Here is a 16,210-nt window from a genome sequence, read left to right on the forward strand (position 1 = left end):
TGTTTCGACCTTTTTGCAAAATGGGTTTTCCTCTATTTTTGTCCCTAGCACATTAACTTTGAAAAATTCCAAACAACTTATTTCGGATTTACAATTGTTTCATGAAAAGAAATGCTTTGCTTTTTCCTTAGACATCAAGGATCCATACTATTCATTGCAAGAGAATGTGTTGTTGAATAGAGTACTCAGATTTCTTGAAGATAATTCTGTGCGCTTTCAATGGAAAGTTGGTATATCTGTGACCGAATTTTTGCGCTTACTAGAACTTTATCTGAAATCAACTGCCATAAGTATTAACGGGCATCTGTACACCCAAAAAAATGGTATCTGTATTGGCTCAAGTATCGTGCCTGTTCATTCTGAGATTTACCTGAGTGTAATTGACAATGCTGTATTATCCTTTATATTCTCTCTGTCTTCAAATGATGTCGTTGTAAGAAGGTTTGTATATGTTTTTCTTTTTTAGATGTAGAAGGTTTTCGTTTCCACCAACGAGAGTGTTATTGATCAATGTAGTTGTGTCCGCGGCCCCGGAGCTTGTGTTCACTGTTGAGTTCCCCACTGTTGGCGTGCTTCAGTTTCTGGATATCAGGCTTTTGTTACAACCCGCTCTTTGTTGGTCTTATGGCAAATCTCAAGCTAAACCCATTTTGCCCACTTCAAGTCGCCACTCTAAAACTGTAAAATGGGATTTATCACAGGTATCCTATCAAATGCCGTAAAAAAGTCTTGTTGTCATCATATCAATCCCTCTGCGGAGTCAGCTTCTCCGTTTGAATGATGCTTGTTACCCCCATCACACGTTACTTGGTGCTTTAAATGTTTTGTTAAACACCTTGCTTCCTGGTTCGCCTGAAACTAAGCCCTCTGTCCCCAAACGTGTGGTATTACCTTACTTTCACAAGGTGTCTCACAACTTGTTAGCCGTTGCGAAGAAATTTCAGGTCAACCTTGTTTTCAAGAATAACTTCTGTCTTGACCGCCTCACGCCTTTCGCCAAACCTGAAGTTACTTGTAAGAATCACCGGAATAAATTTGTCCCTTGTTCTTCAAACGTTGTTTATCAGATCCCTCTAGCTTGTGGTTTCTGTTATATTGGCCAGACAAAACGTTGCTTAAATGATCGTTTGAGAGAGCACTCATTAAAAGTAAAAAATAAAGCTTCAAATTCTGAATTTGCCATACATTTGGAAGAATGCTCAGATTGCTTCCCTCTATGGGATGAAACAATTGTAAAGGCATCCGAAGTGGACCCTCACAGAAGGCTTTTGAGAGAGACCCTTTTCATAACCCCTTGTGGGAACTGTGTCAGCAACCCATGCGTAATCCTCAGTCCGGCCTTGAACAGACTGCTTGTTCTCCCGAAATGACCTCCTATTTTGCCCTCTACTGGTTGTTTCTCTACCGTCTGTCTGTATATATTTCTTGTATGTGAAGTAAAATTTTCAGCTGTGTTTGAGACTTCGTGTTTGTCCGTTCGTGTTCCCTAGTCTTGGGGTTTTTACATTATGCACCCCTGTATTGCCTGCATGACCCCACAAGAAAAATAAATGATGATGATGATGATGTTTATGGTGGCATTTTTTTTCTGCTCCCCCAGTGGTAAAATAGTTTTGACGCCACTGATTTAGGTTAATCTGGCTAGGTTAATCTTGTTCGTCAGTCTGTGCTGTGTGTTGTGTCGTCCTTTTGTTTGTTTTCTGGCACGGGGGTTCTTATTGCTTTTAAAGTAAGAAATATCGAACATCCCAATTTTTAACCACTTTCTGTAAAAGGCCACGTGCCATGCGAGCATCCATGAAACGACTGGGAGCTTCATAGGAGGACGTCGCTTTCCGTATATCCGCCGGATGTCGCATATTGGCAGCTTAAAAAATTTTCCTAGTCTTGACGGAATTCTCTGATGAAATGGAGTGTTGCAAGAGAGAAAAAAACGCGATATTGCACTGCAGAAGATCGATTCTCAATGGATCTACAGACTATCTAAACCAAAATGAGTAAAAAATAAACACAATAAAATAAGCGTGGTAGTCTTCAGTTGATGCCCCAAGCCATTCCTCACTTCAATGTTGCGTGTGTGAGTAAATTAAATGAATTTAGACACCTCACCCCTTCTGTTTAACCGCGGCAGCAAACAGGGCTATCGGATTCACCAAATCACTGAAGGCAAGCTATAAATGTAGTATATGTGCTGTCTGCATCCACCTCCACTTTGAAGCCTGCATCAAAGGAAATGGATACTGCCATCCTAACTGAGGTTTTGGTTCAGTTCTGGAGAGCGCTTATTTTATTTTATTTTTTACTTTTTCTGTTCACTTCTTGAAATGCAGCACACATTGCATATTTTGAAAAGTCTTGGAAACAAAAGAAAGAATTGAAGCAAGAGAAATTAAATTATGTCATGACAGGGTTCAGAAAAAAGACAGAAAGAAACAAATTGTATTTTACTTTTTACTTTTGTGGAGCTCCCAGTAGACACGTCCTAATGGTCCCATCAAACCGCTAAACCGTTAGTCCTATTGGAGATGTCTGAAATTACGATAGGCTTATTGGCCTAATGGTTCCATTAGGATTGGCTCTGATGGATTTTTCGATCGGGTAGGGTAATTGAATTCATTCCATGTTTGCATGTAAATTCAAAATACGTCATCTCGTTCAATTCATATTCACGAGTAAGCAATTAACTCGCGGGTTTCATAACTAGCACTTGCTAGAAATACTTGCTAAAAAATATAAACATAATTACTTTTCACTTTTTAAAACCATCAAATGGTTATTGGTCAACCGCGAAGTGATACAAACTGAATTTGTACATTATGGTACTGATGGACTTGATGGTCTGATACTTGTCTGGTACCAACAGGCCTTTACCAACCTGGCAACAGGCCTGGTACCAACAGGTACCAACTTGTCTGGTGCAACAGGCATGTGACAGTTGCTAAAGTAGGTTGCTACACAACTGGGCATTGGTACTGGGTTCACAGAATAGTTTATTTACTCGCGTATAAGACGCATACTTTTTACCCAAAAACATTACGCCATTGAGGTAGTGCATTCAATATGCAGGGGAAAATTGGAAACCAACACTCAACGTACACATAACTTTAATTTTATTCCGAGATCTTCATGGCGATCCCTCTGAAATCGAACGTTGAGATTCTCCAACATCAAATGGTCTCCAGCATGCACGAAATACTCCTCGATGTCCGTCACATTCGTCTTTCATTACTCTGGTGCCAGGTGCTCCATCTCATTGACTGCGCGCTATATGAGGAGTCGCACGATCCGGCCATGGTGCTAAAGTGTTGGTGTTTAATGTGTGGGGAGCATTTCGGCACTCAAGTTGGGGTGCTTTCAATATAATACAGTAGATCTTGCGTGAATATTTGGGTATGTGCAAGGTCTGTTCGCGTTGGGTGCCCAAAATGTTGACGTTTGAAATTAAGGAATTGTTGTCACTAAAATGCTAGCCATTATGAACGCTGACGAAAACTGCCTTCACAGGCGATTGGTGACTGGAGATAAACCTGGATCTATCACTGAAACCTTGCAAGCAAGCAAGAGAGCATGGCCTAGAAGCACAACAATTCTCCTCTACGATTCAAGGCAGTCTGTTCAGGAAAAATCATGGCAACATTTTTCTGAGATGATATGGTACTCTGCTAATCGATTACTACCATGCAAAACTATGATAACAGGGGCCTGTTATGCCCAAGTGCTGGTTCGTTTGCGTGAGGTCATGAAAGAAAAGTGGCGGAAAAAAATTGAACAAAAAAAATTTGCTGCTTCATGACAATGCTCCAGCCTGTGTTGTGCAAGACGGGAATGCAGGTTCCAAGTCGCCCACCACCCAGCCTATTTTCCAGGCCTTGCCCCCAGTGACATCTTCCTGTTTTGACATTTGAACGTGATTAACTTTCGCGGACAGTGATTTCTCGATGATGATAAGCTCAAAGAGGCATGTGAACATTATATCTAGGGGCACGAAAACAGTTTATTCTCTTTCGGAATCAGAGAACTTAGAAAGTGATGTGTGAGGTGCATTGACATTTGGGGTCTTAGAACTTATTGAATGCCCCTTGTAACAGGAAGCCACTGCAGCACTCAAAAACTACCATCTGTGCCTAATGCAGAAAGAGGAAGGAACACCTACCTCTAAACAGAGAAAATGTTACCAAAGCAGCAAACACAGAGCGACATAAAGAATAGGAGAAAATAAATTAACTCACCTGAACCACTCCCTGCAGAAAGTGTTCCGCCCCTAAATACTTGATCGGTTTTCACTTGACAGGATGGCATCTCGTCATCCCACTCACTGAGGTCAACCTCCAGTTCCAAGTCCGGTTTGCTCCGTGACTGCTTGTCCCATTGGGCATGCTGGAAGAGCTCCTTGCTGTCTTCCAACAGTTTTCCATTTGTGAGTGAGGAAACTTTTGGTGAAGTAATTGGAGTCGAATGGGACACGCCTTCAACAATGGGCAGCCCTTCAATGAAACCAATCTCAACCTGCAATCAGACACAACATTAAGAAAGGTACATTATTAAGAGTGCAAGTACAAATGCTACCGCAAAAGGTTTACTTGTTTGGCCCATTGAACAGTTTATATATTTATTGTAGCAAGGGAAATGATCCAGTTTGCAACCAGCTGGATTGCCTGTATGAACAATGTATTAGCTTACTCATATGGCACAGCTTTAAAGCTGTTTGTGAATGCTCATACAGCACAAAGGCCCCTGCTCATGTTTACTAAAATTAAATTATCTGGAGTGCTTAATTCCTTGTATTCATTGTCTTCCTTGCTTTCATTACCCAAGTGCTAAGAAGCACTGCAAAAAATAAGCCTCCTATTGGCCACTGGAGCAGCACTTAAGTCGCTACCCTCTCTTTACACCAAGCCCAAAACCTGCCTATCAAAATGCATTATGCTAAGTCAGTGGCATAGCCAGAGGAGGGGTAGTGCATTTGGGAGAGGGAAAGAAGGGTGAAATCCTCTTCTCCCATGTATAGGGTGTCAGTTTTTTCATAAAAAATTATAAGGGCTATAGACATCCTGTTTTCACTTCTATCATCTCTGGGCCGGCAGTAGTTCTTGGCCATCTGTTGCTCAACCGCCGAATGACTAATCACCAAAAATCGTTAACTTTTTAATTATAAAAGCTACGAAGTTGTTCCAATGAGAATGTCTGTTCCTTTGGGTCACCTGATGTCGAAGCTGTTTTCAGAACAAAAATATGTTCGCAAGATCGTCCGCAAAAAATTTGTGAAGGAACACTTTTTTCTTCTTTTTTATTTTGTTTATTGCGAATCTTCGGAGACGGTCTTTTCTTCACCCCAGATGTGAGAGGGTGAAGGAGCACAGTGCCATCTCATACATGGAAGATGAACTTTAACTAGTGGAAACAAAACAAAAACACACGTATCGGGTGATGCTATCGGAACTGCCCTTATCTTGGGTTGCATTTTCTGTTTTCTTTTAGTCTTTAGGCGACAGTGTGCTCTTTCACCCTCTCACATTGGGGGTGAAGGAAAGACAAGTCTCTGAAGATGTGCGATGAACAAAATAAGGAAAAAAATTGTGTTCCTTCAGGAATTTTTTGTGGACGATCTACCAAACTAGTCATTCTGGAAATTACTATGATATCAGGTGACCAAAAGGAATAGATGTTCTCATTGGGACAACTTCGTAGCTTTTATAATTGAAAGGTTAATTAACATGTTAGGTAATTAGTCATTCGACGGTTGAGGCACAGATGGCCAAGAATGTCAGCCGGCCCAGAGATGATAGAAGTGAAAACGGCATGTCTCTAGCCCTTAGTTTTTTTTCTGAAAAATCTGCATTGAAGAAAAAAGGACACCCTGATGTCATGGTCACCTTGATGTCATTAGGGTACACCCCGTTGGTTGGTTTAGAAAAACAATCTGCTACACAGGAAGAACTGGGAGAGAAACGGAAAGAAAAAAAGAAAAGAAAGCGTAACGCGCCAGCCCCAATTGGACCATGGTTACTTTTGTGACCGTAATAACATCACTGGTAACGTTTTCCCTTCTTTTCACTGTGCAAAGTAAGTTTAGCGGGAACGCACGCATCAATGTTCGGGTGAAAAATTTTTTTTTTCTAGGAAAAATATTGCATACAGAGAAATTTTTTGTGGTAGTTGCCAAGCCAAGTCACATCCATTCACAATATGCCAATGTGTAAATATTTGAGACGGCTTTCTTAGCTCCTTGAAGTATCATGGTAGTTGTATCTAGCAAAATGCTGGGGAATCTTTCACATCTAGCTGTCATGGGTGCTTTCCACTTGGTTCAGTACCTAGAGGGAAAGCTCTGAGAGCAGCACTGATGCCATTTGTGCTGGCAGATTATGGGTCTAGGAGGACATCCTGTGGGAAAGCGCATGCAATCACTGGGAGACTAAATACCTAAAAATCATTAGCTACCTTTTTAACTACATCTTTTCCGGAAAATGTGCAGAATTGGAAGCAATTTTTATTTGAATTCATCCACTTTTTTTTAATTCTAAAAGGAGTACATGCCTCATGATATGAACTGTCAAATTTTGATATGCAAATGAGCTGAAGCCGCGACTACGCCCCTCTCAAACGCATAAAAGACATGATTTTCTGCCTATCTGGCCCAGAAAACAGCCTACATGCCCAACCAATCAGCATTTACACCAATCAGCTTCATCGCTACAAAACATGCTACAACTCTACGAACGCCTGTTGCACTTTTTCAAGTTTCGGCTCACTTGCATTGCAAGATTTAGCGATTTATATCTAAAAAATCTCTTGCTTGTTTCAGTAACTCCCAAATCATCAATATTCAAATAAAGTTGTTTTGTTCCAAGGTACTCAAAAAGAGGGTGGATTTAAATAATTCTGCTATCTTGCAATACTTAATTCATAAATTTTAGGTAATTAGATGTCCAGTGGTTACATAGGCTTTTGAACAGGGCACCTTGCCTGGCCACATAACTCGTCTGCAGAAACTGCATGTAGGTAGTTCTCATTGCTATATTTTAAAGATTCTCAAGGGATTTTTTTAAAATGCCCTGTACAGATAAAAGGCTAACTTTTGCTCCCATGCACAGTCTATCTGTACAAATCAAAGCAAAGATGGCAAACTGTTGTGGAAAATTCGGAACCAGGTGGATGTCATTACCAGTATTTGGTAGTGGGTTCACACTATTCAACCCCACAGCAGTTACCTGGTGATCTTGCTCTACGGTTGATTGCTCCCAATCATCCAGGAAAGGCGAACTTTCATCTTTAACAGGCTTTGAAGGTACAATCACAAGGTCTTCCAGATGACTATTAATATTAACTTGAGACCTGAATGTGCAGTTTATACTGTCAAGCACATCCTTGTCTGCAGGGTGTACTGTCAACATTCTTTTCTCAACTAAAGCACTTTCTTTTCTGTCAAGAAATATTCCATCTGCCTTGTGCGAGAAAACAATGCTTTCTAGAGGAGGAGGTGTCCAAATTTCAATGCGACACTCATCATCATTCTCCTCATCCAAAGGTGCACGAAAGATCATCTCTAACGTCTGCATCTTAGCCAACGCATTTTCCTGTACTTGCAAGTCGTCTTCATTGGGTGGGAGAAGTTGTGGTGCTCTTGTACTTTCGAAGTCGTCGTCAAAAAAGTCTGTAATCCTCCTCCTTCTTGGAGATTTGTTTTCTTTTGTTTCGTTCCTGGACTGCTCTTGTTGGACATCCTCACTTTCAAAGCAATGCTTCAATGTCAGCTCGAAGGGTTCTGGCCCCACAAGGCGAAGATTGTCAATGACTTGCATCACATGTACGTACACTTTTGCCTTTGATGAATGTTTCACCTTGAATGTGGGCTGAAGCATGTTCTGCCAGGGTGTCCATCTGCTAAGGGACAGTTGTCCTTCACAAACGTTATTCTATATATAAAAAAAAAAAAAAGAGTTAATTGGTTGCCCAGTGAATTAAACTGACTTTAACCTGACTTTTCTTAGCGTCAAAAACCGAGGCTGCGAAATATGGGGCCACTGGTCATTTGGCATCTCAAAATGGGCCTCAAAGTAGAGCTGCTCTTCTGTCGTTAATAATGTCTTCTCCTTTCCTGCAAAATGGGACACACGTTAATTGTGTTGCACAACTTTTTCAACAATGTTTGCAATACATGCTGTTCAAATACAGCCTGCCATGCTAACAATTAAAATTTAATACAGCTTGTTTATTGATGTAATAGCATCATTGCAGCAGCCCTATAATGTTTTGTGTGATGTGAGCGAAAACTCGCAAGGAGCTCTGAGTGGCAACAAATCTCAGCATGGGTACCACGCTGGAACAGACCCCATGATTATGGATTCAGGTGTGGCTGGAAGTGTATACAGCCCCTGTTACGTGTGCTGCATTCTATTATGTGTAAAAAAAAAGGTAGTCATGGAATGACCAAAACAACAGAAGACAACAGAAAACATACAAAGGCGCAGCGAGGGCAATGTCATGCCTCGGCCTATCAACAAAGACAAGTGCATGTAGCTCCACAAATGAAAGTGGAAAGCAACAACAGATGTCTTATATGTGGGAACAGATCTTCAGTTTCAATGGCTATTCGTGAGCGATCCATGCTCAGGATTTCATCATTTGTAATTCGCTAATCATGTTAAGAGAATGCGAGTTGAGTGTCCTTTCAAGCTCAGTGGAACTGACAATATAGTGATCGAGACGTAGAGGAAACATATGCAACCACAAAGTGCAGAAATATTTTCCAATCATCCAAAGGCTAAAAGACAGTACCCAAACCATAGAGAGAGAAAAATGCACACCTGTCAACATGGCTTTGTGGTTTGTGCTCTGATATTCATGTACACTCATGTACATGCGATGGCACACTGGGTTCAATCCTCTGGGCACCATGCGGGGAGCATCACTGTACAGGTTCTTAAATTGAGCTCCACTGGAGATAGCCCTGTGGATGCTCTGCTTCTTGTAGTTGCTCTGCCTGTATGCCTGAAATTTTGACACAAATGTTGTTGTCCCTCCAACACACAGTATCATGCAAAACAGGTATGGACAATGTCAATTGCTTGTGCTGCCTACCACATAATGCAGTACATGCAGCTAGCAGACAAAGAAAATGCTTTTAATGGATTAGCATTAGAAGCCTCATGTTAAAGGAAAAACGGAGGTGTCGATGTGACAACAACGAGGACAAAGATGTGCCAATCCAAATCAAGGGATTCTCCTACATCGGAATTGCCATCTATGCTAAGGATGGCATCAGCGTTACACCTCGAGAGATTCACCGGTGCCGTACGCTTTCCCACATATCCCCACATCATTCCTGTGTACCTGCAGCCAGGGCAAGACACACGAGCACAACAGGCAACTGCTGTAAAGCACACATCTGAAAGCGATGACATCCACGCAAGTAGGCATTCCCTCGGAGATGGAAATGTGACGTGAAGAGGATGGTCAGCTTCCTGGGATCGTACTGACAAACGTCACGAAACGTAATGCCACTCCCCCTATGTACTCCCCCTCCGGAGATGCTCACAGAAAAATACTGAAAACTCTATATATACGTGTGTAGGCAATCTCTCGCTTGTCAAACGCCGGTATCTACGTGATATGGCCTTCTTTCATAAGGTCATACATGGCATTGTTAATGCATCTTATTTGTTATCTACTATTAGTTAACATGTTCCATCTACTCGTTCTATTTTTCCTTGTACTTTCTATCCATATTCTACAGTCTTATCTGCACGTATCTCACCCATAGTCCGTATGCAGTGCCTTTATAATGATTTCAAGTGTAGAGAACTAGATATCTTTTGCGATTATCATTCTTTCATTTGCTTACTTTCAATGGATTGTTAGTCTCATCTTCCAATTATCTTCCTTGTAGCACCATTAATATGTTTGTATAGGTTTAACCGTTTGCGTGTTTCTTGTTATGCCTTGTATTTGTAGTGCACCACTGCCTAGGCCAAAGCACTCGCAAACAATAACAAAAGAAAACTTTGCCCCAGTTGGACCAGACAGCTATCGCTGCTGGTGAAATGGCGTGAAGGATTCCCGTTAATTCTGCCATGTCTTCTATTTTCGTGACAAAACTCAGCATGCACATTTTTTGTGAAAAACAGGAGTTGTAGCATCACTGGCTATAACAAGCTTTTCACAACGCCATTTTCTACAGTGTTTGAAGGTCGTTGGGCCATCAAACGTTCTCTTTTAAGTAACATCTAAGCACTGACATCACCTGCTGCATACATTAAAACCAGGGAAGGATAACGGACATGTTTTCATTACCATTTCCATTTTCGTTACTGCTATATTTTCATTTCTGTTGTCCGTTTCTGATACCAGCTTTTAATTTTGTTTCCATTACGTTTCCGGTAATGGAACGGTTGTTACAGGGCTGCGGGAGGACAGCCCGTCCGGCTCTGCCAGCACCTTGGTTTGTCCAAGTGCTGCTTCGGCGTCATGCATACACAATACACAAGTAATTTTACGTTGTTGGGTTGAGCACATCTTGCAAAATTTTTGAAGAAGTGTAGGAACATGTCTTCAGTCAGCCTTCCATCTTCAGTTACTCTGAGTCCCAGCGTGTGGTTATCGAAACTACCCGTTCTCAATTCTCCCTTCTCACGATGCCCTTCTTCAAATGACCTTGATAAAAATGACTTTCTGGTTTTATCCCGTATCGGAACTACCTCCCTCGAAACACCCTTCTCGTATGACCTCATTGCACAGAGCCCTATTTCAGGAGAACAGTCTTGGTGGACAGATTTTTTCTTAGTTTTTGCGTACTGCTGACTATTCCCTTTTGCGTGCTTTTTGTTCGTACTAAACATTTTCACACCCCGTCAGATCGAGTTCACGTCCTCACGGCGACATTAAATTTCGGAGCTCCCGATTTTACGGTCTCGAAACAATGAAAATGTTTGATTGCTTCATATAAGATAACCACCCAAATTCATGGGTTTTCGATGTGTGTCGAAGTCGTGTTAGTGAACGAGTGAAATAACATACTCTGGCAGGATTGGCGAACAATGCGGGCCAGAGCAACATTTTAGAATGGCTGGAACTGCTGAAATAAAGAATAAAGAAGAGCAAAATGCATTTTTGGCAGAATAAGGGCCGTGTCATTCTCTTAGCGGGACTTCCCCCCTCCCCCCATGCCAATGTGTCCTCTCACTGAGCGTTGTATACGTCTTCAAGGGAACCTTGGGAGTTGACAATTTATATTCAGCTGAAATTGAAGCTGGTTTGTAAACAAACACAGTAACACGATGTCAACACCATCGCGGCAAAAAAAAAAGATTTGCAAAAGAGTTGTTATGGGTAGTTTTGCGCCGAGTGCAAGGCGAGTGCAGTTTCGAGAGTGGGCAGAGTGGTGACGGGTACAAACGCAAATGGGTTGTTTTGAGAAAAACCGGTAGCGGTTGTTTTGCTCCGGGTGCAAGGCGAAGGGAGTTTGGAGAATTGGTAGAAAGGCGACAGGTACAAACGCGAATGGGTACTTTCGATACACACCCAGTCCAGCAACCCACGATGGGCGTAACCTTCATCCAATGTTGCATTCATAGGCGGATGCTCTCAGTAGTATACAATACTCCAGCGCCACGGTGAAATGAAGAAAATACAAAAAATCATATGCTGTTATCCTCATGCTATGGTGGAGTAGAGTGCGTGGAGTCGATGTTGTGTAAGTCTCATGTCTTGATGTCATGTAGGTAGGTGATGTCACAAGTAGGTAAGCGAGTGATGCACCCTCGATACCAATATTGCGCTTTGTTTCCATTCTGTCGTATAGTATTTAGAGCATTACAGGGAGTGGAGTCATCAAAATACAAAAATAAAATAACAAGTTACTGAAATGTCATTGCACAACAGTAATAGCCATTACCTGAATTCAATACCGGATGATAATTTTCGTTTTCGGTAATGGAGGACATTGGTATGCGTTTCCGTTATCGTTACCATCTCCAATTTCGGTAATATACCGCTTCTGTTTCCGTTACCATTACCGTTACCCTTCCCTGATTAAAACTGCTTCTCCCAATATTCAATGACTCATCTCTTCCACAAGATGCTCCTAAACTGTCTTGGTATAACATATTTTTACCTGTTCTTCCTTTCCTTGAGTGAGGAGAACGACGATGCGTCCTTGACGTTTGCGTCCCGTACGCCCCATTCGTTGCACCAGCCGAATAGGGCTTTTGGGAGCATCATAGCAGATGATCAGATCAATGTCTCCAATGTCCAGCCCTTCTTCTCCGACACATGTTGACACCAACGTATTGTATCCTCCTTCCCGAAACCTTTTCACCACCTGAACAATTTTTTTATACAGTAATATCAGCATATCCTAGCAGTACAGGAAGGAACATTTGTGGTTGGGCACATCCAGCGTGACGGCACAAATGAGGCCATCACAATGACAGCTCAAGTGATCATGAGCTGTGTTAACCACAACAATGGAAAATCACAGTCCCGTATGTACAGCAAAGATTTTAAATAGCCAAAACGAAATATATATATATTTTTTTTTTTCTTTTTTTGAAGAGACATGTCACTATGCCTTGCAGCAGAAGGAAGAACATTTGACGCATCCAATATGATGGAGCAAATGAGTCATCTTGTGTCACGAGCTGTGTGACCATTACAAAACATCAATGGAAAATCACAAGGATTTTCAATCTCCTAAACACGAAATCAAATTCCTATAGAGTAATGTCAGCATGTCCTGGCAGCAGAGGAAAGAACATTTGTTGTTTGACACATCATCCTTAACCATGCATACACAGCCACAGACACTGGAGTCATCTTGTGTCACGAGACGCGCGACAAAACATGAATAAAAAATGACAAAGTGATTCACATTTGCCAAGGATTCTCCCAATGTGGTTCTATAGAAAGAGAATTCCTCAAACAGTTTGGTATTGTTGATAGTTTAATGGGTCGTGTAGTTTTGAATAAATGGTAATAAATTGGTTTGAGCTTGTGTACGTTGTTATGTCATGTCCTTGCAGTTGTTGTGCTCAGGCTTTGTCATCATGAATTTTAAATACATGGTTCTTTGTTTCTCACGCTCACCATAATTTGCTGCTTCTGAGTAAATCCTTTGTTTCTGGTCGTATTCTGTCCCACAAAATTCATGGCCTTGACAAGTGGTCTGTGCCTGTTGAGCAGTGTTGTGATCTCTTTTACGCTGTCCCTATATTGGGAAAAGATCATGACCCGCGTACCTAGGGGGTGAATGTGTTTGAGTAGTGCAAAAATTTATCAAATAAGCCCACAAGCAGCTGTCCATTTTGGAGAGTTTGTTCAAATTACCATTTTTGAGGCGTCTAAAATGCTCTAGCACAATTTCCTCCAGCTTGGCCAGCTTCGGATGTCCATAAGTTTGGTTTACATCCTCCACAATAGACTGCAAGAGATAAATCTTAAGGATTTTATTATTGGACATGAGAATAGTTTGAATCAGAAAAGTTGAAAAATCTTGCGTGTACCTCATTGAGGCCATTTGGAGTGAGCGTCTCATTCAAGCTGGTCCCAAGTGTCTCCTGTAGCTCAGAAAAAAGTTCTCTAAAGACAGTGTTGTGCAAGAGTTGGTAACGTGCTCTAGGATTGCTCTTGTCTCCATCCAAGACACCTTCAATTGAAGATCCTTGATCACTCACAAAAGCACATTAATTTTCACTTAAAACACTGTCCAACAAAAAATGCCTATCTCAACCCCATGGAATTAACTACTACATGAAAATTCTCAACTGCAGGAACCAGCTTTAGGCTCTCAGAACAGACTTGTAAAATTCTTCTTTTGTGCAGCATTTTTGGTTATAAAAGTAACTATGTACCTTGAACAAAACAAGTACTCTTGAAAATATATTACGCTCAATATAAGGTACCAGAAAGGAATTTCTTTGGAGAACAAAAAATGCGGCATCATACTTATCCACTTTTGAGAAGACATTTTCGTAGATGACAAACCTTTAAGAAAATTGCAAAAGGACCTAAGACCATGTGCCAGCAAGAGCTCATAGGCATGGTACAGGCTGATCAAGAGACCAAAGTCTGCCTGCAATTGGCCAAAGGTAGCAGGAGCCATTCCTACTGGAGGATTAGCCTGGAATGCCTCTTTCATCTTGAGAATGCGGAATTTACCAAGACTGCCTGGATCTACAGAAGGCACAGCGCCGTGGGATGACAACCTCTGAAGGTAAACTCCTATCACCTGCACCATATTTCTCTGTCAATTACCACACAGAAAGCACACAATATCTAATGTTAGACAGACCCCTAGAAACCGGTCTTTGATCAATCCCAGTTGTTGACCGAGAGGTACAACCACTTTCTCTATGGTTCGATCTTGGGTGTATCTCTGGATGTCCAGGGATTCCTCTGTTCTCAATTCCACGTGTGAGATTAATAGGTTTTTCACCACTTGGTACACTGCCTTTGCCAGAAAAACATGCAGTACTGTTTCAAGAGTCAGTGACAACTGTGCATTGACAGCAAACATGTTTAATCCATATGAAATACAGTCAATGCTTGGATTAAAGACCTGTTAAAGCTATCGCAAGAATGATTGTGTTTGCATTTCTGAGAAACTTACAGCGATATCGCTCCCAGGTGTTGCACTGAGTGCAATCACTCGGAACTCCCTCGTGTACTTTGTCAGCTCACTCACCACCTAGAGAAGCAGCTCATAAAAGATTATGTCAATGACGAAGATGATGTCAATTACCTGACAATAGGCATAGTTGCCCAATGCTTTGTGCGCTTCATCTATGACAACACATTTGACATCTTTTGGTAAGCAGGCTCCACGCAATAAATCATTGGCCATCACTTGCGGGGTAAGGAAAAAGACGCGTCGTTCCCTCCACGCTTTCTTCCTTTTTTCAGCTTGCATAGTACCTGGAGGAAAATATGAGACTTCCAAAGGGGCGGAACATTGCAACTTACCTGTCATCTCTATTGTGTCTTCCAGAGGAATCCCCATGACATTAAAACAAGCTTCGATCTGCTGCGACACTAAGGGCTTTGTTGGAGCTGTGAAAATTATTTTTCCTCTGGGGTACCAGCGGTAGAAATTGTACATTGCAACCGCCGCGATGAATGTTTTACCTAAACCTGTAGGTAGGATGACTAAGGTGTTGTTGAACAAGCATGATTTCACTATATTGAACTGGTACTCGCGAACAGGATAATTGGTCGGGTAGATCCAAGTTTTACCAGCTGTCACGTCAAACCCTGGCAGTTCCTCCAAAGGGGCTCCACACGGAGGATCCAACGCCGCCAGTGTATTGTCCATTGCTTGCACTAAAAATTGGTCTTCGTCGTCGCTGTCAATCACTACCTCATCATTTACATGTGCGGCTTTGGGCTGCCAAACTCTGGACAAAGTCACTTGTTTCATGTGTGGCTTCGTTGTTTTAAGACAGAATTCTACAGCATGGGTAGGTAGAGGCGTAAAGGGTGGAAGTAAAAGGCAGGCGCAGGGAGCGCTGCGAAAATCGTGTAGTGTAGTGTAGCGTGGCGTAGCGTGTAGCCGTGTACCGTGTAGCCACTGGCATCTCCCGCCAAATTCCGGCTCTGTGCTTTTCATTGGCTTCGATCGCTCACGTGATCTTTCTCGATCATGATTGGCTGAGGCTCATTTAACCTGTGGATTCGCTCGTGTTCGTTTCTCGCATTTCTCGCCAAATACGGCAAACAGGGACATTCACCACCGTGTGTTCGTGTCGTCCCTCTGTGTGCCCCCCAAACCATGGAGGAAGGAAACACAAGGAGCAGCCCCTCCGACAGTTTTCCATCGGGGCGAGCCACTGATCTCGATTGTAAAAGTGATAGTGATAGGTGATAGTGATAGTGGCACTATGGTGGGCTAGAAAGACTGGTGTGCTTACCGCCATATTCAATACATGGAATGCGCGATGCCCCTGTTTTGAAGCCAAGCTCCTGAGCTCCGGCGCTATGCGCTCGCTGCGAACCAAGCGGATTCTCGTTGAACTAGTCCAACATGTGCCGTGTGTGACGGTGTATGTGTGCTTGACTATTTTTATAGCGAATATATTTGGACCAGCACTACGTTGGTTTGCCGCACTGACTGTTTACTAGCATCCGCAGTTCTTTGTAACTAAACCACGTGACATTTGCTACCGTCACGCCTGCCTAGCCGACGATCCCTGCAAGCGAAAGATATCGGAATGTTGCG

The 16,210-nt window shown here is 42.2% G+C and overlaps 1 protein-coding gene across 7 annotated transcripts in view; it reads right to left on the reverse strand.

Moving 5' to 3' along the window:
* Nucleotides 1-16,006, reverse strand: part of LOC135397425 (Fanconi anemia group M protein homolog) — a 42,142-nt gene extending 26,136 nt beyond the window's left edge. Inside the window, exons 1-14 of one of the 7 annotated variants that reach the window (XM_064629029.1) lie at nucleotides 15,121-15,896; nucleotides 14,959-15,045; nucleotides 14,738-14,910; nucleotides 14,606-14,683; nucleotides 14,288-14,446; nucleotides 13,981-14,224; nucleotides 13,500-13,642; nucleotides 13,324-13,417; nucleotides 13,084-13,235; nucleotides 12,113-12,319; nucleotides 8,808-8,991; nucleotides 7,983-8,098; nucleotides 7,212-7,916; nucleotides 4,230-4,506 (exon numbers count right to left, since the gene is read on the reverse strand). In XM_064629029.1, coding sequence (XP_064485099.1) covers nucleotides 4,230-4,506; nucleotides 7,212-7,916; nucleotides 7,983-8,098; nucleotides 8,808-8,991; nucleotides 12,113-12,319; nucleotides 13,084-13,235; nucleotides 13,324-13,417; nucleotides 13,500-13,642; nucleotides 13,981-14,224; nucleotides 14,288-14,446; nucleotides 14,606-14,683; nucleotides 14,738-14,910; nucleotides 14,959-15,045; nucleotides 15,121-15,601 — 3,100 coding nt within the window. In that variant the 5' untranslated portion in view covers nucleotides 15,602-15,896. The other 6 variants (XM_064629030.1, XM_064629034.1, XM_064629032.1 and 3 more) reach the window with 6 other exon arrangements.
* Nucleotides 16,007-16,210: the final 204 nt, after the last annotated feature.

The sequence above is a fragment of the Ornithodoros turicata genome, chromosome 6 (assembly GCF_037126465.1).
Source record: "Ornithodoros turicata isolate Travis chromosome 6, ASM3712646v1, whole genome shotgun sequence".
NCBI lineage: Eukaryota > Metazoa > Arthropoda > Arachnida > Ixodida > Argasidae > Ornithodoros > Ornithodoros turicata.